Source organism: Pyxicephalus adspersus, chromosome 4, assembly GCF_032062135.1.
Source record: "Pyxicephalus adspersus chromosome 4, UCB_Pads_2.0, whole genome shotgun sequence".
NCBI classification, from domain to species: domain Eukaryota; kingdom Metazoa; phylum Chordata; class Amphibia; order Anura; family Pyxicephalidae; genus Pyxicephalus; species Pyxicephalus adspersus.
In genome coordinates this window covers 94,302,992-94,330,643 of record NC_092861.1, presented here as the reverse complement: position 1 = coordinate 94,330,643, position 27,652 = coordinate 94,302,992, and the positions used below count along the sequence as shown (strand labels likewise).

The window sequence follows — 27,652 nt, the reverse complement described above, 5'->3', positions numbered from 1 at the left end:
GTTTCAACAACTGTCTGACAATTGGAATATTGATGTTCAAAACTTTAGTAAAGTACTGTACCATGTAACTGTGACATAATTAGCGGATCTGGATCAGCTATAGTCATTGCTTTTGGTACAAATAAATAGGATAAGTTGTATAAATTGTAAGGAATATTGTTGTATGTAGTTGTGTACAGAAACAATCAATACAACCAATTTCATAGGTGAATTGAAAATGATTTGACACCCACTACTACCCAAAGAGAAAGCCAAAGTTACTTGGAAAATGTCAGGGTAAAGAGGTAAGACTGGCTTTGCTTGAAGAGCAGCAGATCATTTAATCTTTTACAAATATAAAAGGATGTTTTATTATGGAAAAATAGATGTACATTAATGCCAAGCACTTAGCCTAATAAGGAGCTGGTTTTGTGAATTTGTGATATAAATGTGTATATCTCTTCTTAAAGGTGTATTCTCTTCTTCTTCCTCTTCTTCTTCTTGTCCTTCATCCTACGTCACTCGACCTAGTTGCGAGATTGGTTGACTTAGGATGAAAAAAAAGTTGCCGATCTCGCTGCGCATGCGTGAGATCGGCAAATTTTTCTTTTTGCGCAAAAAGGCTCCTTCTGCTCATGCCTGAGGTGCTCAGGCATGCGCAGAAAGAGAACCCAAGAGCCTCCTGGGATACCTGATGCAGGTATCCCAGGAGGCTTTCCACTCCCATTCATTCTGGACTGCCTAGGCTAACGAGAATTAGAGGGTGGTGCTGCATCAATTAAAAAAAAAAAAAAAAAGGGTGTTGCACGTAAAAAAAACAAACATACAGAATTTTTACTTAACATAAAAGAGTTGTCTACCCTTTTATGTAAAGTGAAATTTGTGAGTTTAGGTTATGCTTTAAATGTGCAGCACACAATCAACATCCACTTCTTCCTTAAATTCAATGAAATTTGATGATGGAATGAAATACAACAGCAGATTTCATAATCTTTGCTTCAAAATTGGGCCATCAATAATTATTATTATTATTTTGAATCTAGTTTTTATTACAGCATAAACAAGTTAGTTCTTGACACAAAGTCTGGTGCAGGAGAGGTAAGCGTGCAAAAAAAGCCGCATACACACGTGCAATTCTTGTCGTTAGAAAGGATCTTTTATGATCTTTTCCAATGATTAAGAACTGTACGATGCATGTACGAGTGCTGTACATACAGCACTGTCCTGCTTTATGCAGAGGGGAGGGGGGAGAGCGGCGGAGCGGCACCCTGCTGCGCACTTTCCCCCTTGCCTTGCATTAGGATCGCTCATCATTCATCCTTCGTGGATCCGCCAGGACGATGAATGACGCAGGCTGTAAACACGCCAGATTCTCACCTGATATCCGCCCTCAGCTGATTATCGGGCGAGAAAAAATTGACGTGTGTTCGTAGCTTAAAGAGTAAGGACCCTTAAAAGGGTTAGTGTAATGTTTATAGAACAGGTTGGTGTGAGGTCTAGTTTTATGGTAACAGACTTGGTGTCCAGAGGGCTTTGGATATGGCGAAAATTGGATCTCTGCATCAAACCATAATGATTACCAGTAGTAAAAACTCAATATGTAATTTAAAAATGTTAAATTGTAATGATTTCTTGACATTTGTACAGTGAATGTGTGTACTGCAATGATCTGCATAGAACATATATACTCTATTTAGTAAGCACTGACCGTAAATAGGAGCTTACAACACCTCCATTCAAGGCTATGTTTGAACATTTTAAAGTATAAGGCTCTAGAGGTCACCTGGATAATGATTGATTAGAACAGTTGCTTTATTTGCTTAAGTGACTTTTGTGTCCATCACCTAAATGCATTTAGGTTGGAATTTTCAGCTCACTTTTAAATCTCATTTACCATGACCACTAGCAAACTTTTGTTTCTCCTTGTTTCGCTCACATCCTCAGGTAAGATATTGTATTCAGGTGCATTACATTTGTATTTGGTAGTCTTTATTTTTTTTTGCTAAGATTGTTAGCAAAAATGTTTTTTAAAATAGAGATAGTTGAACTGTTTAATAACAGTTAAAAAAAAAAATTTGATTTATGGTGCAAGATACAACAAAAGTGACAAAGCATTTAGCAGAAATTATATTATATATTAAATGAAGCATGTGTGAAATGTATATGTATGTAATAATGTATTATTAATTGCTTGACAAAAACCAACCAAACAAAAAGACAATCAATGTGTTTATTTATAAAGCAGTGAATCTGACATTCACTAAAACATTCCCTGGTGGAAAATCATAAATAATCTAGAATCTCTAAATGGAAACCTTTTATATATGAAAATAAATACATAAAAATCTGTTATTTTGATTATGCTGCTCCATGTAGTAATATGTAAGGGTTTCAAATTCTTGGTTTAAAGAGACTTATCTAAGGCTATGTTTAGACTGGTGGTGAGGTTACAGTGCAATTACTGCTTTCTCACACTGGTTAACTCCTGCCTATATGTAATGTCTACCCACAGAATCCCAATAAAAAAAAAATCGGGGCAGCAGTGAAAAGATCCATACCACTCACTGCCACCTGCTTTCAAATCTTAAAATCCTGACAGTCAGGATTGCCTACTCCTGCACCATGTCTGAACGTACCCTTACAATCAGTAAAAATGTTACTTAGATCAGTATGGAAATTATTAAGGTCTATTGTATTTAATTGTACAATTTTTATACCAGCAGATGGCACTGATATGGCAAAAAGGAGATGATACAAGGGATTAAAAAAATTTATAATTTGTCTCTCTGATTTGCAGACAAAAAATTTATAGTTTTCTATAGCACACACAAGTTTTGGAGGTACAAGTTAAGCACAAGAATATCACTAAAGGTTTGGACATGCATCAGGTGATACATATGAGAGTCACTAAGAATAATGCTAATAGTTGTAAAGACCAGAAAAAGAGATTTCAGCGTTCATGCCAAAAGTGGAGATATAGAATTTGGGACATTGGAAGACAGTCCTTTGTAAGTCCATGAGTGCTTATTACATATACATAGACAATTGTGAAAGGAGGACAGAAACAAAGCAGCTGCATAATGTACAACATGACTCTCCTGCTAAGAGGAATATGCAGGTTCAATTGAAGTGGTGGTGATGATGCGTATGTGTTATGGGGTGGGGTATTATATTAAATAACAGCAAGGGGGGTGGGTAAGTGAATTTATTCTACCTTTGTGCTCGGTTGATATATTGATGTTTTGGCTTATTTACTTTCTTTAGTGACTTAAAACAAATTTTGAAATATATTTATTTTTCTTCAGATCTGTGATGACGGATGCACTTTAATTACTGTGTAAAAATGACTCCTGTTTGTAATCTTTTAGGTACGCTCACCTCTCCTCACTCTGTCATCAGCATCTTCATTGGGTTATTTTATGATAACAAAATGCAAAGTAAATTGAATCAATACATGCAGTCTTTTTTTAAGTATGCTAAAGGAATGTTATCCTTTAATCTTCTGAGCGGTAACCCCGAGTGTGGCTCCGGGTAAAAAAACAGCTGATAGCGGTAACCCTGAGCCACACTCGGGGTAGCTAAAAGAATAATAAATAAAGCGTTACCTGGTCCGTCGGCGTCCTCCATTGTCCTGCCTGTCCGATCCCATCCTCTGGCCATGTCCTCTGCCTCCGATCAGTCACCTGACAGTTCAAGGTGACGTCGGTGTGTGCGGCTGTTGCATTGGGGAAATGGGGGGAATTTCAAATGTTTTTGTAATGGATTCAATACAAAATAACTGTATTGAATCCAGTACAAAGAAATCATCATTTTTCTGGATTGCTACAGTGATTGTTACAGTGCCCTGCCTGTCTGCCATTACCTTTACTGATCTTTGCCTCACATTTTTATCATGTCTCTGCCTGCCGCTTGCCTGACTTCTGCATAACCTTTGATCACATCTCTGCCTGCTGCCTGCCTGACCTTTCACCACTTCTTTGCCTGCCGCCTGCCTGACCTCTTTGCCTTCCTGGATTCTGACCACTTCTCTGCCTGCCGCCTGCTCTGACCTCTGCCTGGATTCTGACCACGTCTCTGCCTGCCGTCTGCCCTGACCTCTGCCTGGATTCTGACACTGTTTCTGCCTGTCGCCAGCCCTGACCTCTGCCATGGCTTCCAAAAGGCATCTCTCAACTCAAGCTGTTTTTGAACAATTTGGAACCGCTAGTGGATTCAAGCAACCGTAATTCACCTGGAGACCTGTCATCGGACAACAAAAGTGACCACGAAGATTCTGTCACTGAGGTTAGTGATGTTCACACTTGGTGCTCCACTGACATTAGTCAGGCACAGCCAGTGCCCCCAAGATTCCCATTTACTGCAGAGCCTGGCCTGAAGGTAGAGGTGGAACACAACCCCTTGGCATACCTGGAGTTAGTTCTAAATGACAAAGTCATTCTGAAAATAGTTGAGGAAACCAACAGGTACGCCGAGCAACAATTAGCTGCTACACACAGGAAGTTTTCGAGAAGCAGGAAGTGGGAACCTGGCTTTTTTTGGGCCTAGTTTTTCTCAAAGAGTGTTGGGGAAACCCCTGCAGAACTGGTATTGGTCCACGAATAGACTGATTGCTACACCTTTTGTCACAATCATGTCTGAATATAGATTTGGCTTGATATTAAATTATTTACATTTTTCTAATAATGACAGTTTTGATGAGATCACTCATCCTGCACCTAAGCTCAAAAAAATTTAGGAGCTCTATCTGGAGATCCTAAAAAATTTCAGAAACAGCTACGTGCCGCAAAGAAAAATAAGTATAGACAAAAGTCTATACAAGGAGAGGCTCAGTTGGGTGCAATACATAGCATACAGGAGAGCACAGTTCAGTGTAAAATCCTTTATGCTGTGCGAATCAGCAACTGGCTATATTTGGAACTCAAATTTTGCCTCAGATTCAGCAGCTATGGAGTGGCAACATCATCTGTCCTGTCACTTATTGAACCATTGCTCAATCAAGGCTATTGTGTCACTACAGACAACTTTTACAGCTCCCCTGAACTATTTGAGTTTCTCATCCAGCATAAAACAGATGCTTAAGGAACTATTAGGGCTAACAGGCATGAAATGCCATCCATGTTCGCCAAACAGAAGCTCATAACTGGGTAAATAGTTGCCTGGCAGAAAGGCAAAATGCCTTTTGCGCACAGTGCAGTATAGAGCCGACCAGGCAATGATTTTCTATACTGCCAACAAAAGAAGTATTATAAAAAAGATTTTCAGACATCTTGTGGAACATTGCTTATGGAATGCCTACATTCTCTTCAAACAGCGGAGTGACAGGCCTGTACCTCACCCTGAGTTCATTTGGAAGGTCTGTGAAGCCATATGTTTGAAATACCCAACACCACAAATGGATACAAGTCGAGTTGGATGGCGTGCTACTACAGTGGTGAACCTGGAATGCCTGACTGGTCGTCACTTCATGGAACATATATCACCAAGTGCAAGAAAGCAAGCGCCAACAAGAATGTGCATGGTGTGTTGCTCTAAGTGGGGTGACGCCGGGACAAAAAATCAATAAAGAAAGCCAGTTCTACTGCCCGGATTGTGACGTTGGACTCTGTGCTCCCTTATTTTAAGATATACCACACCTGGGATGTTTATTAGATAAATATGGCTGGTCTGCTAATGTACAGTTATATTACAGGTTTCAATATTTTTTATTTATTTATGCACCCTTGTTTTAACAGAATTTTGTGTTTTTTATTTAAAGTTGATGATTTAATTTAATTTATTATTTTGACATGATTTTGTGTTTCAAACTTTATTATACTCAGACCCTTGTTTGGACAAATGTCAGTGAGTTATGCCTAAGAATTACAAGCCTACAATGTAAAATAAATTTTCATGAAAAACAATGTACTGCTTTTATACATAAAAGACAGAAATGAACCGCCCAGGAGGTTAATAAGAATACACACTGTTTGCACATCTGATATCAACAGGTTTACATCTTTTCTATAAATGAATTGTTATCAAATATAGAATGACTGCACACTGTCTTCTAAAAATTCCTGAATAGGCACTCTCAAGACACACACACTGAAATACAATAGAGATCTGCCCAGAGGATTTTTTCAGAACATGTTTCTTCTATACTCCAATAAACTTCAGTATATCGTGAGCAGTGTAAAATAGCTTTATATAAATTTTCTACATTTTGCATATACAATTGTTTTAAAAAAAAAGGTATGTTCAGAAAAAGCCTTTGTACACTTATCAGTGGCTTAGACAGGTTTATCTACAGGTACAGAGTAAATCTGTTAAGCAGGAGAAATACATGTTCTAGTCTTTGGCTGGTTTATTTTGGCAAAAAGTGTTTTCACCTTTGGACACATTAACTGGAACATTCTTCCCAACAGAAATCAAGGCATAAATAAAACTTTACCCTCAGTCTTCTGGGAAACCTCAAACTATTTTGGTAATCAAAGTAGGTCTAGACAAGCCTTGATTTCAACCTAAATGTTGTTAACTTCCCTTTTGAAAAACAAAACACGATGTCTATGAAAAACCAAAGAACTTATATTGACACAGAATGTATCATTTTAAAATAGATTTTTTTTTCTAAATAACCCACTTTTGCAACATAATTATTTACTTATTTATTTATTTTTATCTATGTTTAGTTTCAGGCGATGAACTAGATGGCTATGTAAAAACAGAAGGAGCATGGATGGCAGGTAGACAAAGACAGATATATACAAGTACAGATGCATTAGGCTGTGCCAAATTATGTGAGCAAGAGAAGAAGTTTACTTGTAGGTAAGTGAAAAATCTAAATCACTTTCTATTGTATCACTACTGGTTTATATATGAAATATATGTAAATCTTCTGTAAAATGTTAGGCTCAATTTTCAAAGCTGTGATACCAGCCTAGGACAATCATATATGTTGCTATAATTTTGTCAGTTACTGCACATTGGCTGGAAAAGGGGTCTTTTCATAACATCATCAAAGGCTGAGTCTGGTAGCTACAGAACATGAAATTGAAAAAAAAAGATTGGTTCCTTATTTTTTGTACCACATCCCTGTTCGAATATTTGAATATTTGTAACAAAGAAAAAACAATGTCTACTACCCTCTCTTACATAAAACCCTGCACTCTAGCGGTACCAGTCACTTGTTTATGCTTTTAGTATTAATGATACATTTTTAATATTGTTTTAATATTTATAATACCTGTATACAGTATACAGTATAGACAATAGTGGGTAAAAAAAACAGCAGTTTATATCTATAGAATATGAATTTGCAGCAAAACAGGTAATTACATTCATCAACGTATAGTATAAAAATAAAACTCAAATTACACCAGTTGGTTAATATCTCATGGATGCACTACCTTGCAGCCAGGGACCATACCTTTTATTTCCTTAAGTTTTTGCTTCTACACCCATATAGATTTGTTGCCTGTGATAACTGTAACAATACTTTCTCTGACCATTCATCTATGTCCATTTCCATTAGCCAAAGGACCATGCACTGCTTGGCAGTACCAACCAAAGGACTACCTCCTTTCTGACCCATCCACAAAGCAGAGATAGATGATGAATTTTCTTTTTGTGTTCCTTCCTCCTCTTCTGTATCTTTACATTATATTCTTTATTATTATATACTTTATTACATAAGGCCTATAATTGTGGGGTTCACTTTAAGCAATGAAGATTCTTGGACATCATAAACCTTTCAATTGCAGATCTCCAGCTTCAACATTAATCTCGACCCATTTCAGTCTTTGGGTTTTGGCTACATGGTTCCATATTCCTGGTCTGGTTGTCAATCTGTCTTCTAGCAAGGCCAGTTTCATAGGTCTGTTTTTTACCCATGCAAAGACAAGAAAGGAGAAGTTATCTGCCTTTTCATCTTACATTCTATAGCAGGGGAGGGGAGAAAACACTAGGTAAGGTAGAAAGATGTACGCTTTAAGTCTCAGAGCTTGATGAATGTGATTGGCAAGAGTAAGGGGGTCAGGATGAAGTAGAGCATTTTATGTGCCGCACATAAACATAGGTTAGGATTTTATCCGAAAGTTAGTGAAATGTATGGTGGATACAAGTTATGGATTATGAAATTAATAAAATTATTAATAAAAATAAAATTAATTTATGTGATTAGAAAGTTATTTGGTAATTTGAACTAGATTCTTTGGATTATAGGCAGAGGAGGGATTGGCAGAGAACAACAAATTCAAAAGAGCTATAGGATGGGTTAGCCGCAGTTTTCAGTAAATGTTGCCAGTGCCAACCTAGTCTAGTAGTCTAGAAAGGATACAACTAAGGGACATTCAATCATTTTAGTAGTAACTTGTGTTAAAATAGGGGAGATTGATGATTTGGTGGGTAAAGACCTGATGCAAAACCTTAATGACAGATCAGAGTCTAATATTACACCAACATATTAGGCTCGGTTGGTTTCAATTAAAATAAATTAAATAAAAATGTTAAGTTGTTATCTACAATTATAGTAATTACAGACAGTAAAACAGAGACAGATTGTGGGACCTCCATCAGTTCTATTTTACATGTGTTAGGTTTGAGGAAGTGGGAGAACATAAATAAGAAAACAGCAGATACAGTCAGAGAGTCAAGAAGTCAACAGCTAAATGTAAATTTGGGTGTTGTTCCTATTGAGGTGGTATCAAAATGAAACATGTCAAGGAAAAGCTTACACTTTTTTCCTCCAAATCTAATATCCATCTATATGGCTTTTTCAACATTTTAAATTAAAGTGTTTTACCTGTTCTTCATGGGCCGTGCTGGGCCCTTTTAGGAGTCCCACACCTTTGGTCCATTGTTTTAAAAGGTTTATAGTTACATCAATAAATCCTTCTTCCATGATTCTGCTTTGTAATTTTGGTGTGAGCAGAAAACATGCCCCTTTTGGGCTTTTCTGCTACTTATCTGCTCAACTGATGCTATGTGTACTTTTTTCTCCTCTTAAAATTGTTGAAAATTGAGACTATGGACTTGATTTATTGAAACTCCCCCAAGGCTGGAGGGGATACACTTTCATCAGTGAAGCTGGGCGATCCAGGAAACCTAGGTTGGATCTGGTCCAGGATTCCAAAAATTTGCCAGCAAATGATTTAATTTAAGAAAAAAAAAACTGCTAGCAAATGATTTTAAGAAATCAATTCCAGGTTTGCTAAATCACCCAGCCTCACTGAAGAAAATGTATCCACTCCAGCTTTAAAGAGCTTTAATAAATCAGGCTCCATGAGTATTCTCAGCTATCTTTGGTACAATTTGCAAAAAAAAAAGAAAACAAAAAAGGCTCTTTTAATCACAAATAAACGTGCGGCACCTTCATACCTTTCTAAATGTATTACTATCTATGGTGGATTTGAAACTACAATAAACAAAAGCTAAACAAATATAATTCCATAAGCTTATGTCACTGACTACAGAATACCCAAGGACCCGGCCTTCTTTTGAATGCATTATACAGGCTATTGTACTTAAGACATAAAAGGGGTCTTTACTTACATTTAGTGACTCCTGCTTGATTTTGCATTTCCTTATTCTGGAAGCAGAGTATGCCACCTCCTGGGAAGCTGTGGATTAGTAAGGTCTCTGATATACATATGGAAGACCTATTGTCAGGCAATAAGAATGCCCATACCCAATTCTTTAACTCTTGGTATGAATGGCAACAGTTTGTGGGGTCTATTGGAGTGCCACCGACACAATTATAACCACTCTCGCCTGCACCAAATTGACGCCCTAATAATAATGCTTGTGCTGACTGTACTAGAGGTTCCTCTTCTGGAAGTACTCTCATCCTGTTTGTTACTCTAGAGTTCTAAGTGAGGTAATGTTATACCATGATTATATATGTTGTCTGATCTGGTTTCAATGTGATGACAAAGGAACATCATTTTTTTATTGATGTAATGTTTGTTTTTCCTATACTTTAAATAAAGAATGTTTTAAAGAAACACAGGCCTATAAGGGCTGGTACACATGGGCACACAGGTACACAGTCAGCAAGTAGGAGTGCAGCCACCACATACCTAGCCACTGCAGCCAATATGTACCCTAGTTTGATAAACTCACATTTCCTGGCCATATAGTAAAGATAAATGTATTCTCTTTGTCCCTTGCTGCAATACAAGCATATGATGTTAAAAAGTTAAAGAACTTTAGAGCACATAACCATCAGAAGGCAGAATATTGTATGCATCTGTCTAGCCATTTGTTTACCAATTGAAAACTCGATTAGGTTGGTTGATCAAGTGCAACATTGGCGGTGAATCTGCCTATATGTATCAGGCCCTGTGTTTAATTCCTTTCTATTATTACTACTGATACCCCATGAAGTTTGTGGGAGGTGTTCTAATATCAGTTAAAATATGTTTTCCTATAAATTGTATTATTTATCTTTAGAGTTATTTTTACATATCAGTGTGGACAATTGTTTATTTTCTTGTTTTCAAATTGCAATCAAAAAATACTGGTGTATAGAGTAGATTATGCCTATTGTAAGGACATACACTGAAAATACACTGGCAGTTGTTATTACATATGCTGATTTAATGTTTTAAATCCTTTAGATCATTTTTGTATGGCTCAAAAAACCAACTATGCATTACACTTCTTGATAATCAGAAGTCTTCAATGGTGCATCGGAGGAGTGATGTCGCTATATATGAAAGAAAAAGTATGTGCAACATTTATTTTTTTTATTTAATTTGTTTATAGGTATTGGAACTATTCAAACTTAAAGCCAGTCTCATAAAAATTTGTCATGTAAATTAAATGTGGGCCAACATAACATTGCAATGTGGGTATTTCTTTAAATGAACAAAGCTTTGCATTTTTTTCAATGCATACCTTGTGACAATACCAATTAATTATGATATAAACTGATTTTGATATTCATTATTGAGATATTTTAACATTTGTAGTATTCAATCAGATAAGTGTCATAAGTATTTGAATAGGTATATTATAAAAATGCATTTTAATATCAGACACTGCTCATTAAATATTTTTAAATATATATGAATATACTGTATATATTTGCAATGATGATATTATTGCAGCAGTTTATTTAACTGAGTTTTTTCTTTAATTTGTGTATGTAATATCTCTTTCATAGTTTACCTTGAAGATTGCATTTCTGGAAATGGAAAGGATTACAGAGGAACTGAATCTAAAACAAAGTCTGGAATACCATGTCAAGATTGGACATCAAACTATCCTCATTTACCAAAGTAGAGTTATTTATATCATTCATAATCTGACATGTTTATTTCAAATTAATTTATTAAGTATGTGCATAGGTGCATAGAAACAACAGGAAAAAGAACATGCAAGAACATTTATGATCTGCATAAATTAGTGCTCAACATCATGTTTACTGAAAATATACTAACATTAGGGATTCTTCACTGTAAGGGTTGTGAAAATGTGGAATTGGCTCCCTCAGGAAGTAGTTTCAGCAACTTCTATAGATTGCTTTAAGAAAAAGCTGGATGCTTTTCTAGAAGCACAGAATATAACTGGGTATTAAGGATGTAATGTAAAGATAACAGAGACTGTTGATCCAGGGAACATCCAATTGCCTCAGGGAATCGGGAAGGTATTTTTTTCCCCAGTTGAAGCAAATTGTACCAGGGTTTTTTATTAGCCTTCCTCTGGACCAACTATGTCTCATAGGGTTTTATATCTGGGATATGTTTATTTCCCTAGTGGTTGAACTTGATGGAACTTTGTTTTTTTTTTTCAACCTAACCTACTATGTAAGGAATCAGGCCAGTTGGATCTGACATTCCCCAAACATTCTGGAGTGGAGAATCTTCCAGGTCTATGTGTTTTTAATGACATCATAGATTCTCTACCAGAAAATATTTGGTGAATGTGAAATTTACTCCTATATAATTAGACTCCATAGTGTAATGGCAAGTTTAAGTAAAAAGGAAAAGTTGCAGAATACATCAGTTTCAGAGGTATTTCCACACCCTGTTATCCTGTTAGGATAACTTATTATCTGCAGGTATATATTGTATCAAAAATATGAATGTTTATGAATATTTAGTACATTTTAATAATGCTGAAGTATGACATTGTTTTTTTTCTTGTTTAGCATTACCCCTGAAAAGTTTCCAAATGCTGGGCTTGAGGCAAATTTTTGTAGAAATCCAGACGAAGATGCAAATGGACCTTGGTGTTACACTACCGACCCCACACATAGATTTCAATATTGCAACCTTCCCCAATGTGAAGGTTAGATTGCGTTTAATCATAAATATGTTGAATTTTAATGTTAAGTATATGTAAATGTTTACTGTCTGTTACATAGGACTTTTAACACTGCATAAAAGCACAAGTCCCCAGACAACTATACAGTCATTAAAATAAAAAAAACTTTGTCTTGTTTTGTGTTTTTTTTCTTCTTTCAACCAAGGCTGCATACAGACATTCAATTATTGTAGCTGGAAATTATGTTTCACGATGGTTTCCCGCGACAAAAGTGTGACAATGAACGAGCAAGCACTGTACACACAGTACATGCTGTGCTCCTTTATCTTAAATTGCGGTAGTCAGGAAGGATCCATGAACAACGTCGGGTGATTTCCATACATATGTCAAGCCCAAGACAGGCCCAACCATTAATATATTGGCGAGAATCATCTGATGTGATGAGTAGTTCATTACTCAACACAACAACTGCTTGATGCAGGACTTTATGATGTGTTTATGCAACATGGCATACAATAGTATCTACAGAAAGTATAAATTAGGTTAATGCTTCTTTTGCAGATGATTGCTTTCATTGCAGTGGAGAAAATTACAGGGGGAAAATTTCCAAGACTGAGTCGGGCTTAGAGTGTCAGAACTGGGATTTACAAACCCCCCATTCTCACGGGTACAACCCTGCAAGGTAAGATTGCAGTTAAAAGATCTGCTCTCAGAATACTATATAAGCATTTCAGCTACAGGGGTCTGGATGTAGAAGCTAAAAAAATTATGATGATTACATATCCTGATATGTTTTGTGTTGCCTAAAATTGTTGTGTTATAGTAAACCTAAAAGAATCGTTTCCCTTTAATGGGATATAAAAAGTGGAACCCTAGCACATTTTTGCTATACAGCAGTACCAATACAGTTTTTTTTAAGAATTATAAATAGGTTTTGCTTTGGCTACATCTTGATGCTTTTTCATTATTCAGCAGAACACAAGTTTAAGGTAAGTACAGGGGCATCAAAAATGAATTGTCGCTTTGCAAAGTCAAGTGAACACCTAATCATGTGCACCGTAAATTAAATGATAAAAAACAGCACATGATTAGATTGCTGAAGTAAGCACAACTTTACCCCATTCACTAAGCTAAGTAAAAATTCACTTTGCTGAGTGTAATGTGAAAAAAAAATTGTTACAAAGTTAATTAGCTGCTGTGAATATGTTTGTAAGCAAAATAAATGTATGAATTTGAAAGGCTTACGGTCATACTTGTTCAGGAAAGCTTCAGAGGGATTCCTCTTAATGATTAGACCCAATGCTGTGTACATGCTAAAGTTAAAGTCACCTCACTGGAACAGCCTAAAAAAATAGTGATAAAAAGCATAAAATAAACTGCTGGAGACCAGGTACCAGGATATTATGGGTTTGTATTCCTAATAAGTGGAAATGGCATTTATAGAACAAGAGCATTGTAGTCCAGCCTTTCTCAATCTTTTTACCCCTGAGAAGCGCTTAGTAAATGTTTCAAGTCGCAAAGAACAATCGTATGTCCACTCTTAAGCTACGTACACACTTCCAATTATTATCGTCGGAAAACGAACGACGAACGTTCCTGCACGATATATATGAACGATCGTATAGCACCGATCCTGCACATAGAGGTAACGACACGATCGTTCGTAGATATTGTACACACAATAGAAAAGAACGGTGTGTGCTTGTGGCTTTTTGTGAGAAAATCTAGTCCAATGGCTTCGCGCGCGGTCATTCGCAAGATAGTCGTGGGATTTACCCGCAAGCTTTTTCAGTTGCTGAATTGCGCGACGGCGTACGATTTCGGATCGCGAATACAAATGCGTGAGCGTTCGATTCTGCTTGATGTATTAGGACCGAAAAGTCAAGGTACTAGTCATTTGGCAAGTTTGAATTAAAGATAAAATTTGGCTAAACAGTGAAAGTGCGCCAGACAGAAACACAATGAGAAATGTAGGGACATACTAATTTTTTACTTTCTGAACAAAAATGTTTTTTTTCTAGGAACCTAGAAAAGAATTATTGCAGAAACCCAGATGGAGAGTCAATGCCCTGGTGTTATACCACTGACAAAAATGCACGATGGGAATATTGTGAAATACCCAGCTGTGATTCATCACCTGTTGGTAAGTACATTTATCCCATGGCACACATTTTGTTCTTGTTTTCCCAACTATTGTGTATGGGAAGTCTTTAAAGAAACAATGTCACTGTGCCGATTCAGGAGTGATTTAAAATGCCTCGTGCATCCAGGGGTACCATCACTTTTTTCGGTAGTGGCCTCTCTTTTTTTTACAAATTAGTCTTTGGTGGGCCGTGGCTCTGGCCACTCCAACCCCCCCCTCAGCGAGGTCCTTCTCCTAACCCCCGAGGAGGGCACACTGGCCAGAGCCGCGGACCACATCCTCCGTACTGATAGCAGGCTCCGAGTAGTGGGCGGGGTGTCTCTGAATACAAACTGCCCACTCTCCCATCACAGGCTCAGACCTGCGATGGGGGAGTGGGTCGGTTCTGGTATCATTACATCACTCTAGGGGAAGTGTCTTCCTCTTTGAGTGACACAGACAGGGGTGTAGTGGAGTAGACACGTACTGGGAGCATGTGCCCAAGCACTTTCACATGGTGTATCAAGCCTACTCCTGCTAAGTTCTGACACTACACAAAAATAGGTAATTTGGTGGTCCTTTTATGAGTTGACAATTCTGTCTCCCTGTCACTTTGCTTTTAAGAAAAACTATATGCAGCCATGCTAGTAATTTTTGTGTAGTCATATCACACTTTTGTCACCATCAGGAATTCTACCCTGAACAAAAATGTGCAGCCTCATTTTTAAAACATTTAAAAAAAATACATGACAAATGTTCACATTATATAAAGCTTTGGTAAACTAAAGCTATATTTAGAACTGGTAAAGGGAAAAGTTTCAGACTCCCAGTGAAGCACCTTGCCAGTTATTTTGTCGCCTGCACCACTTTGCTTGCTCTTTAGGAACCAGCATTTAAAAAATAAGGTACTGAACCACTTACTGCTTTCCCTTTTTTTTGTCTCTCACTTCCTGTCTGATGACTGCTGTCACTAACAGAACCCAAGATAGCAGTCAGCTGTATCATAAACATTCCTATATTTGTTTCTCACTTTATCTTGAGTAAAATATTTCCTGTTTGATTGTTTTTTCTACTAAATAGTATAATGTATTCATTTGAATAAAGATACTTTTTTTTAAATGTCTTTACAGTTGTACCCCAGCCTACCCCACCTACAGTTGTTTCAGAATGTTACGAGGGAAATGGAGCAGATTACCGAGGCACAATTTATATGACAATCTCTGGTAAAAGATGTCAGGCCTGGAGCTCCCAAGAGCCTCATCAACATACCAAAACAACTGACAAATTTCCAAATGCGTAAGTGATATGTCTTATTCATATGATGATCATTACTCCTTATACTTATGATGCCATTACAGGAGGTAGTCTTCATTAAAACAAAACTAATGGGTTTAGGAAAATGTGTGAAGAGTGGTAAGTAACTTATATGGTTAGTAACGTATGTTCTAAAATTTGGCTTTTACAGATAGAAGAGCTATCTGTGATGAGATTATTTGTCAAAATTTAATTTTTTTTTAACATGCAGTACTTTCCTAGGAGGAACAGATATAATCATATACTTTACATTTATATTTGCAGGGGACTGGCAAAGAATTACTGCAGAAATCCAGATAATGACAAAAGCCCATGGTGTTATACGACAGATCCTCATGTACGATGGGAGTATTGTAACCTGAAGAAATGTACTGATGTACCACCAATAGTACAAAAGCCTGTACAGACCACAAAGACCACACCAGTTACCAGCAGTCCAGGCAAGCAGAGAAACAGCTCAGTTCTGTTTGATAAAGCAAATCTTTTTTATTAAAGCATGCATTATTTCTGCAAATACATTTTTCTCAATCACACAAAAGACACTTAATGGTGTATTTTTAAATTATTCCTGTCAGTTCAACTGTATGTTCACAGGCATTTAAATCCCCATGTATTGTATGTTTCAGTGCATATTAAAACCGACTCATTCTGCCACTTAGTGGCCAGTTATCAAAACAGCAGTCACAGTAGTAAATGCTGTGTCTTCTAACAAACAATGAATCAAGGTCAGATCATTAGGGAATAATTTCCAAATGGGATAAAAAATGAATATTTTGTTTCTGAAATCACATTTGTTAGCTGAAACGTGATTTCCCATAGGCTTCTAAAAAAAAATCATTTAGTTTGTTCTGGATGCTGCCCACAATGTAAGGATAAGTCTTATAAAAATAGTAAAAAGCACAATATAAAAGGTCATAAACTCACCAAAGGCTGAGATGGACAGCTTCTCAATTGGAGCATTCTTAACATAATATTAGGCAGCGTGGTGTGCTCATAAATTCCTCACTGTGAGTTAATCACAAACAAAGCAAAAAAAAAAAAAAACTTATAGAGCCTAGACATTCATTAACTTCTACAACAAGCTGTGCTTTGATATGCAAAAAGAAAGAACTGCAGAGTTTGTCTTGGTCATTAAAGAGTTAAAAAATGTTGACGAAGAGCTCATCCCCCCTAAGATCACCCACAACCTCAGCTGTGTTTAGCAAAAGATTTCTTCTGCAAGTCAGCACTCCTACACATAACCAGCAGGGAAGCCTAATTCCTTCTTTTTTTTTTTACATTTGTTAGGTGGGTCCATATTCATTAACAGAGTTTCCTAAACAGTGGGAAAAAACTAGTGAAAAATTTGGGGTTCTCTAAAGCATGAAATCTGTATAGAATCACTAAAAACTGCTTACATAAAGGTTTCTTTTACTTGAAAAGTTAAACCTTTTCTGTATATGTCTGCAAATGCAATAAATATAAACATAGCAGTAAAAATTGGGAAATTTTATGTTTTGAACTATTATAAACAGACCCGTCTGTGTTTAACAGTAAAATAACCACTTTAAAAAAATAAGAAATAATGCCACATGGTTATTATGTATGTCATTTAAATGTTTATACGAGGAAAATATTGTGAGAGAAAATAACAAATACAGATAAAGTAGCTTAGAGAACTGAACTAATAGTTTACTCTGTCTCTTGACCCTGGCAATATCAAGTATGTTTGAAATATAACTTGTTAGCATTGCAGTCACATTTATAGGAGTATAAAAGCTAAAACTATGTATCCTAGTCTGAAAGTGAATTGTGATTTAGTTTAGGTACAGAATTGTTTGACTTTCTGTCCTCTTCCCTTTGTGGAAATTTGTCTTTCTAGCTGTCCTGTGTCACTTGTCACCAAGACAGGAAATGACTGAAAACCCAAAATGTTCATTCAATGGGGAGAAACAAGGGAAAAAGTAAAGAAAATGTAAAATTTTCTGGTAAAACACAAAGACAAAGATAAGATAACCTAATACTTTATCCCAAAATAGTGAAAAAAAAGCCTTTCCAATCCACAAATCTGCTCAGATTCTCCCTCTAGAATTCATCTTATTAAAATATTCATCATTTACAAAGCAGATGTAAAACAAAAACAGCATACTGTTCAATCAGTGTTCAAATGACAAATATGTCCATGCATTACTAGACAAATAAAATGTTTTATATTGTGTGTAGCCCAAAAAGTAGCAGTATACAATGCTAATAAACTTCTTTACTATGTCTATCAGATTGTGTTATTAGTAAGGGTCAAGATTATCGTGGCACAAGATCGGTCACTGTTAAAGGGTATACTTGTCAAGAATGGAGCTCTCAGACGCCTCATCCACATAACAGTTTCACACCAACAACTCATCCAGAAGCTGGATTAGAAAAAAATGTAAGATTGTTTAAGAATAAACATTAGAACTTTTGTTGCAAAACAGATACTGTTAATGTAATATATACTTGATTTGGAATACATGTATATAAATTATGAGGGATTAGCTTCAAATGCACTCACCACAGAGAGGTATTTCATATGTCAGTTCAGATTTCATAGCGCTCTGTACAATTTTATTCCCAAAAAACTCAATCTCAAAAATACAAATTAATCTCCAAAGTTTTCCCTTGATGGGGATCAGAGTTTTTACATCACGACAGGATTGACAAGGATAAAAAAAAATGTATCCTCCTGGTTCTCCCTGACACTCTTCAGATATATTAGTCCCACAGACCTAAACTTTAGGAGACTTCCTAGGCTCTCCCAGCATACAAGCTACACCCAGCCTAGTCTGAAAGACAGGTGTCTTTTTATTTTCAGCCAGGTGCCTCAGAGCCATTCCAATTTCTTGGCTGAAAAGTGGTAAGAGTGCTTGGCCCACCTATTCCTTCCAGGACACTCTGGGTCGGGTTCCCAAATACAATGCTGTAAATTTGCAATTACATAATTACTTATGGCTCTATCTAAACCCTGTAATCCCTTTTACAGGTAAGGGTGGGTGAAATGATGCCAAATACCATCCAAATTTGGCATCACATATTTTCTTTTTTCTAATCAACTCCAAGCAAAGCTACCATTAAAAATGTCTAGATGGCCTGCTAAAGTTTAAACCGAGCATCAGAATGTGGAAAAAAGGGGATTTAGGTGACTTTGAGTGTGGCATGGCTGCTAATGCCAGACAAACTGGTTTGAGTATTTGAGAAATTGCTGATCTGCTGGCATTTTCATACACAACCATCTCTAAGGGTTTACGGAGAATGGTTCAAAATGGGCAGAGAACAGGCAAATTAGACAAAAGTAGATCTGAAAAACATTGCCTGGCCTGATAGATTAGAAAAACGTTGCTTGGTCTGATGAGTCTAAATTTCTGCTGAAAAATTCAGATTGTAGGGTCAGAATTTGGCATCAACAACATAAAAGCATCAGACTAGTGGTTGTAGTGTAATGGTTTGTGGATATTTTCTTGGCATACTTTGGGCCCCTTAGTACCAACTGAGTATCATTTAAATGCCAAATCTCATCTAAGTATTGTTGCTAGCCATGATCGTCCCTTTTATGACTTAAGTGTACCCTTCTTCTAATGAATACTTCCAGTAATTGATACTTCCACTAACATGATATGACACAAAGCTCATCTCAAGCTGGTTTCTTAAATATAAAAATGATTTCCCTGTATTCATATAGTCTCCATCATAACCAGATCTAAGTCTAATACAGAACAGTTGGGATGTAGTGGAATATAAGATTTGCATCCTGGATCACCAGCACCTTGTTGACTCTATGCCATGAAGAATTACAAAAGTTCTGTGGACAAAAATAGGTTCAACCTGGAACCTAGCAAGGGTAACCTAAAAAAAATAAAAAATAAAAAATTCCATGTTGATATATAGAAAGATGCTTTTGCCTTGGTAACACAACTGACAGTTCATATAAGTGTTAAGATCTTCATAGTGTTCTTCAGGTTGGGTGCTGTACTACAATGTTGCTTTCCCACCAAGATTATTGGCTTTTCCTCAATTAAGAACTGTTTTTCTCCCTATGGGAAGGAAATGCAAATATGAGATTTTATTGTACCTGCAATAAGTTCCGATTTTTCTCAAAAGTTTCTCAAATGTATGTGAAATACACATTGCAGTTGTCTATCAAAGCCTGTAAACAAAAGCTTTTAATTAGCATTTTGCTTTAAGTCATTTTAGACTACTAGCTTCATAAATTTGAAAAGTTGTAATATAGTCTAATACAATATGCTGTATTGGTTATAATTTAAATTTTGCAGTTATAATTTCCTAAGCTTTTTTTTACAATTTTTTTTTTTTTCTTCTCATCACAGTACTGCAGGAACCCTGATGGTGACATAAATGGTCCATGGTGTTTTGTAACAAATCCTGGCCCCATCAGTTGGGATTACTGTGAAATTCCTACTTGTGGTAAATGTCCTGCATGCTCATTTTATCACTTACATAAGATAATGAGAAGACAAGTTAATTTGCACATATGGTATTTCAGCTGTTTATCAATTCAGTGTTTAGTTTTTTGTTTTTGTTCATATCAGTGTTTTTTTGTTTTTGTTTTTTTTTTCTTTTGTTTTCTTCTTAACCTCCTGGGCGTTACACTGATGTCTAGATTTCTGTACCAAAAGCGGTACACTGTTTTTCATGAAATTTTTTTTCCGAACAGGGTTCTAGTAGATATCATGAATATAAAAAATGTTTGAAACACACAATCATGTAAAAAAAAATTACTTTTAATAAAATTAAATAAAAGACACAAAAATCAGCTTAAACAAGAATACATAAATAAATGAAAAATACTGAAAATGCGATAATTCGGTATAGTGTATAGTAATATATTTTTCCTAAACACCTGCCTAGTGTCCAACAGTCCAATGTCACATACCTATAGACAAAACCACATAAATAAATTTTGTATTTTTTTGTATTGGATTGGATACAGGACTTTGTATTGAATCCAATACAAAATATTTTAATTTCCCGCTACAACCCCCATCGACGGGCGCATGCACGGACATCATCAGGAATCGCCGAGGGACGCGTAGGCCAACGCCGGGTATTCTAATTCTTTCCAAACTTCTGTACGTCCATGCAAAAAGTGTTAATTTTTTTGCATGGAAATTTATTTTAGATTGTAGGCTATAATTCACCAAATTACTCAATAATTACTTATAATTCATCGAATTACCGCATAACTATAAATAACAAAAAATATGTCCAAAATGTTATAAATTCAATAATAACATTTTTTTTATATAAAAACATACAAAAAATCTTTAAAAAAAAAAATCTTCAAAAAAAAGTTAAAAAAAAAATAGTGTATAATGTAATGTACTTGTACAGTAGCTTATATAATATATACATAATACAATTATATATATATTATATAAGTATTTCTTTGTTTTGGACTCAATACAGCTTTTTTGTATTGAGTTCAATGCAAAGCGTTTTGAATTTCCTGCCCCGCTTCCCGCCCGCACCGACACATGCAGCGACGTCACCGGGAAACCCCAGTGATCATCACTGCACTCGCCGGATGAAGACTGAAGACAGAAGACGTGTCCGGAGGAGCTGCGGGGAGAAGGTGAGTATTTTTTTTTTTTGAGATCGATGCTGGAACAGAACGGATCATCACAGCGGGGACCAGGTAAGTGATGATTTTTAAAGAGTGAGAAAAGTTCGGGTTTATCGATAATTGCAAAATTTTTAAACCCGAACCAAGGTCGGGTGGTTAATATAGCTGCTAAATCACATCTTTAAATACACAATAACATATGTGACTTACTGAAAATCCCATGCAATTCATCCTATTTACAGCCTTAAATTACTAAAGATGCATGGAATAAGGCCTGGGTGCCACTATTTTGAAATTGTGTTGGAGAGCAGAGGTCTTTTTACAGTACAAAGTGATGTTGGACAACTCGCCTATTTTGGACATTTCTCCCCGTCAAATCTAGCACATAGTCTGGCTGGGGCTACTACAAGTGAAATCATATTCTCTTCTACCTTTCACCAATACATGGTTACCAGTCAATCTGGTGCTACCTGTATTAAAACGTGTAAAATGCAAATGTCCATCACTATTCTCCACTTAAAAATGGTTTTAGTTGGGTGAGTAGAGCTGTTAGATCTTGTTTTACTTACAAGATTTAATATTCTTAATAGGCTAACTGAAATTTTTAAAGATGCAAGCTGACATAACACATTAAGGTTCTTTGTCTGATGTTATACAACACCCTCTCTCCCTGCAACTAATATTTTTCTTCTGGTTTTGTTACTAATAATATTTATCATTTTTTCTTAATTTTGTATGTTTATAATTTTTTTTTAATTTTGCATAAAAATTGTGCACAATATAAAGAAAACAACTTTTATTTATATGCAAAAAAAAACGTTTCTGAGCTTTGTACTAAAACATTAATGTCAATTACTTTGTAATTGCACAAAAATGTATACTTTTTACAATGAATTTTCTTTTATTATTTTATTATTCTTAGCATGAACATAATATTTGAAATAATAAATAAAAGAAGCATTAGTGTAAATAATTACAATTGTAGCCCTGTTATGGGGGGGTAATGTAAATGACTCCCACAAAACAAGCTATGGCGCTAACCTGTAGATAACAGAGAGGATCCTGAGCCTTCGCTATGTGGAAGAGTGAGGATACTAATAAAGTTGGCAGTGCCTCCACCCAGGACAGGGTCTCTGTTAGCAGAGGGGCTCCCTTCCTGGGACATTAACCAGAAATAATAGCAATATAAAACATCTGAGGAACCACTACACCCAGCATGAAACATTAACCATTGCAGCTAAATGAACACACAGGTTGGAGTATTTGTAAGCTTTATATCTCAAAACAGTAATAACAATATATATCATCTATAAACATCAATGCGTACACATAACAAGCACACAGCAGAGTCCTGAGGAGAATTGTGCACAGATATACCCGGGTAGTATATATACAGTCTATAACCACAAATACCTCCAGTAATGATCAGTGTCAGGATGAGTTGCAGAGGCCTCTGGAGTTGATTGTAGTAAAGATGTCCTGATGAGATGATCCTCCAAAACAGCAGCAAGGAAATCCTCCAACCGGCAATTGGGCTGTGTATGCTGTGATCCTGGATTTCAGGAATGCAGGCAAAGTCTCTGTAGTTCAGGAACAATCTGCCCTACCACTTAAACCCTAACAATCACACTAATCTGCCAATGCAACCGGACCTCTGCTACCTATGGGCCATCGGATGCCTAACCTATGCTAGGTGTAACTAGACAGAGGGTGCAGATCAGCAAAGATAACTGAAAGGGCAGAGCAAATATATATTTGTGTATATGGCTCATACACTGACTGTAGGGATATCCCAAAGTGATCTCTGATAAGATATCACATATATAATAATGCACTACATACAGACACGGCAGTCAGTGTGTTCTAAAAAGGGGATGCAGGGATCCATCCTGGCTGAGCACATGTTCTCCTCTCTGACCCTGTATCTCCTGCATTTCTCTAACTCCTGAAGGGGTTTCCCAAGCCACTATCAGGGGCAGGAAAACTTCAACAACTTTATTTGATATTTACAAAGTTACACGTCAGCAAGCAGATAGAAAAAGGCAGACCCCTACACAATATTAAAAAAAATAATAGTTTTGCATGCCAATATTGCCCAAAAAGCTTAGTTAACCCCCTTCCCCTCACTACCATATGTTATCTTTAGTAATGTCCATTATTGAATAGGCCCATAGTAGACATGTACATGAGTATAAAGGTACCAGAGTGATCCTACACTGATATGCTGTTAATGTGTTTTACTGTTTAAGCCTCAACAGAAATTGAGTGCGGAAAGCCAAAAAGAAAACAAAGAAAGTGCTTTGGAAGAATTGTAGGAGGGTGTGAATCATATCCACATTCTTGGCCTTGGCAGATCAGTCTTCGGACAAGGTGAGAGTTGCTCTGTTCTATACATTTCAAAAAAATGCATATAGAACATATTTACAATTTACTTTCAACATCCCTGATATCGTTTAACACTGCAAAAGGCACTTTGACCCAGGGAAATTGTTAGAAAACATGGTAGCTATAGTGTCATTCATTGTATAATTTTGTTCTGTATAAATATGCATATTATAGTACTTCTTGGTATATATGTCCTTATGGTCCCTTAAGATTAAACTGAGGAAAGAAAACAAACCAAAGGCTATATACTGTATAGTGTTCTTCCCAGTAGTCAAGCGCATTACCAGACACTTTTCAGTAACTACAAGGCTGTTTTTGGGTGGTTACTGAAAAGCTGGGACACAATACTGGGGTGTCATCTGCCTACAGTTTCCCAACCAGGTTAAAAGAATTTCTGGGGAGAACAGTGCTGTGTAAGACATTATTTGTACATATTTCCAAGTTTTTTGTTTTTTTTTATTTAGCACTGATATATAAATAACTTTATGTTTTTTAGTAATTAGTCTTTTGATATCTATCCCATCTAAATCACATTTTTGTCTTGCAGCTATCATCTGCACTTCTGTGGAGGAACATTGATTGACCGTGAATGGGTTCTTACAGCAAAACACTGCCTAGAGCGGTATGAATAGTATTTAGTGATCACAAGTCACAAATTTATTCTATTTCTAGCAATTGTTCCTTTGAACCCAACTGCTATCTTTCAAAAAGCATTACATTTTTGCATACCTTAAAATTCTGAAAAAATATTTATATTAACTGGCAAGGTAATGTTGGTTTGGCTAGAGATAGCAAATTAAGAAACCTATTATAAGTGCACATTTTTGCTAAATTCACTTTTTTTTTTGTTAAAGGTTAAGCATCTTTAAAAAAATGTTAAAATAATTATTCTATAGCTATTCTATTAATAATAATTTACATTTTGTATGCTCAATCCTTCTGCTAGTTTTGTCAACTTAACATATTAGCCATGTAATATAAGATGGCTTTTGGTCTGCACAACAAAGGATGGCCTAGCCTGCTTTTCAGCACAGCTGTGTATTTATATTTCTGTAAGCAGAAAAGGGGACCCTTAATGAAGTCTTTCCATTCATCACAGTTTCCTGGTCATTGATTGTAACTGCATTAATCTCCAAATATACTTAGATTCACAGCCATAAACTTCATGTAGAACTATGTAATTTTTCTTAACTTTCCCAACAAGGAAAGTATCGTTATGTCTTCCTGCTTTCTATACTCATACCTCAAACTCACAGTTGTCACCAGAGAATAAAATCCAACACCTGTGCAGAGCATGCCTTAGTGCCCAGTCAATGGTTTGTTAGTTTCCATAGTCCTGTGGTATCAACGTTAAATGCCGGCTGTCAGTTACCCCCTGTGCACTAAGCATCACTTTAACAACATTATTACGCAAAGCCTAAAACATTTCAGGGCACATACAACATGGAGCAAAGCAAGATATATTTTATCATGCAGGTAAAAATAAACATTTCTCACTGCAGTAAAATAATTAGAATGTCTAGAAAAAGTGCAATGATAGGGTGTCCGAAAACCTGATTTACTAAAAAATAGTAATTAGTGTTTAGTAGAAATAAGCAACAAAATTTCAGCTTTGTAAATTTAATCCAAAAACTCTAATTTTCCCCTGCTAGCTGTGTAAAGGAAAAAAATGCATTTTTTTTAGCTGATGGGTGTATGTTGCATTGGAAAATAGCTTATTGGTATCTCAATATTTTATTTAACAACACGTTTTTTTCCCAGGTGAATATTCTTTTGTCACATGTTCAATACTTTTAGTCAGTTGTTAGGAGACACTAACAACTGACTAAAAGTATTGAACTAAAAGTGTCTACCACCACAGTATATCACATCCTATTTTTTTCTGTCCAGCAGTGTACTTTTCACTCTTAGGAGCTAGGGTATTAGGAATTAGTTGTCTGCAATGCACTTTCTCAGCATCCCCAGCACATTCTCTGAGGCTGTGCACAGTTGACATGGAGCAGAATAGTCTCTGGCTTCATCCTGCCCCATCATTGGCTTTTAGGACTTTATAGTCTTTGTGCTCACAGTCACCAGTTGCCTGTAATAGTGTTAAGCTTAGCTGACCTGCTGCTGGTGTTAATATCCTGAATTTACTGTTGCTGAATTTGACTGTTTCCTGACACTGTGATTATATGCTGTCTGGACCGACCTTTGCCTTTGACCCCATTTATGTTTGTCTTTCCCCTAAATACCTTGTTTGGCAGACTACCTTTAGCTCTGTATTTTGGACTTGCCTGCTGGAATCTCCTGTACTGCATTATCGACAGGGTCCTGGTTCTGTGTCAGTCCTTCCTCAGACACTATCCTATGCACACAGAAGTCCTGGGGGCAACTGTGTCCTGGGGCGGAGTAACTAGCCTCCTGAGGCTGAGTGCGGGCTTGCAGTGCAGTGCATTGTTAGATTGGGGGACTGATGTCTGGTCAGCACTAATGCCAGACCAGGGCCTTGCACTTAAACACATTTTTTGGGTTTCCTGACTTAAACTTTAAATTCATTAAAAACAAAACAGTTTTCTTATGTTTTTCTTTTCTTTTGAGGTGTGTTCTCTTACCAAACCACCAACAATTATGGCGACAATATTATTTACATTGGCTTTGCAAATAACTCAGCCTTTGCAGCCATTAACTTCATTAAAATTTCAAAATTAAAAAATCAATCAAGGAACTAAAAATAAAGAACTTTTGACCATCCGTAGTGTGTATGTAGTGATGAATGATGTCTTGTATACACATAAATATTGTTTATTATGGTCATTTTTTTCAATGTACTACAACTTATAGCTTTCATTCAGCATGCTCAAATAACATCTGGTAAACCTGAATATTTGTTTTGTTATCTAATAGTTCCAGCAAACCATCATATTACAAAATACATCTTGGAATCCATAAAGAAGTTGGCTCTGAACCTTCCAAGCAAGTTAGAGATGTTGAAAAGATTTTCCTGGAACCATCAAATGCAGATATAGCTCTACTAAAGCTAAAGAGGTAAATAATTTCATTACGTTATATTAGATATAGGCATAAATATATACTGATCATCTCAATAAATAAAATAACACAAGATAAGATAAGATGTCTTCCAAGATAAGATAAGATGTCTTCCTGAAAATGTAAAAAAAAAGTGCCAGTCTCACTGTGTATGTGTGAGATCTGCACTTTTTTTTCCTACATTCTAGGAAAGGCCCTTATGCCTGATCTCTCATATTATAGTGTTACTATAACCCCAAATTTTTGTGTCGGATAAAGTGATGATAAATTAGAACATTATTTTATTTCTGTCTAAAGAACATTTTTAAATAAAACTGGATTTGGGGGGACTAAACATTTACATAATGCAAATAGATACAAAAAAACTTTTGAAGAATCTGATGCTTCAATATTCAGAGGAGAACTAAAGTCCCACTTTGCAAATCTGCGATTCCCGGTATTGCAATCCTAGCTTCTCTTGAGTGAGAGTTACATCATCCTGCCTTGGCCAATCAAGATGGCTAAATATCTTCTCTATTGCTGGTGGTGGAATGGGAAAAGGTGAGGATCACAAATTTAATTCCATATTGAAATGAATTACTACAAAAGTTAACCAGGAGTTTGCATTTTATATATAAATACATTTTAGGCTACCCATTCCTCCACAATCAGATATAGGGGCACAGAAATTATAAACTATTTTTACTTAAAAATTACTAAATAAATTATTTAACACCAACCATCATCAAAATAAACTAGAGAGTGTCTACAATACAACAATGCAAATGTAGATATAGCTGTTTATGTCTTGTTAATATTAAATAAATGCTAACTTAAGACTGCACCATGGACCAATGAAGCAGCCCGCCATCTCAACGGTTCTGACTTTCTTGTTTCAATAATCTGAAGCTTACTGTCAGTATTTGTGACCATATGGACCTACCGGGTAAGTATGAACTATTTCTATTAGTGGTTGCAATTCAATTTTTTCAAGTTATGCAATT

General features: G+C 36.1%; 1 protein-coding gene across 1 annotated transcript in view; it reads left to right on the top strand.

Moving 5' to 3' along the window:
* The first annotated feature begins 1,766 nt into the window (after window positions 1-1,766).
* The window catches only part of PLG (plasminogen), a 37,961-nt gene continuing 12,075 nt past the window's right edge, over window positions 1,767-27,652 (top strand). Inside the window, exons 1-15 of the mRNA XM_072410233.1 lie at window positions 1,767-1,923; window positions 6,648-6,783; window positions 10,575-10,681; window positions 11,123-11,237; window positions 12,110-12,249; window positions 12,787-12,907; window positions 13,157-13,214; window positions 14,200-14,368; window positions 15,478-15,643; window positions 15,926-16,101; window positions 17,917-18,065; window positions 19,999-20,095; window positions 23,504-23,624; window positions 24,187-24,261; window positions 26,526-26,666. Coding sequence (XP_072266334.1) covers window positions 1,875-1,923; window positions 6,648-6,783; window positions 10,575-10,681; window positions 11,123-11,237; window positions 12,110-12,249; window positions 12,787-12,907; window positions 13,157-13,214; window positions 14,200-14,368; window positions 15,478-15,643; window positions 15,926-16,101; window positions 17,917-18,065; window positions 19,999-20,095; window positions 23,504-23,624; window positions 24,187-24,261; window positions 26,526-26,666 — 1,820 coding nt within the window. The 5' untranslated portion in view covers window positions 1,767-1,874. The remainder of the gene's footprint in view (window positions 1,924-6,647; window positions 6,784-10,574; window positions 10,682-11,122; window positions 11,238-12,109; window positions 12,250-12,786; window positions 12,908-13,156; window positions 13,215-14,199; window positions 14,369-15,477; window positions 15,644-15,925; window positions 16,102-17,916; window positions 18,066-19,998; window positions 20,096-23,503; window positions 23,625-24,186; window positions 24,262-26,525; window positions 26,667-27,652) is intronic.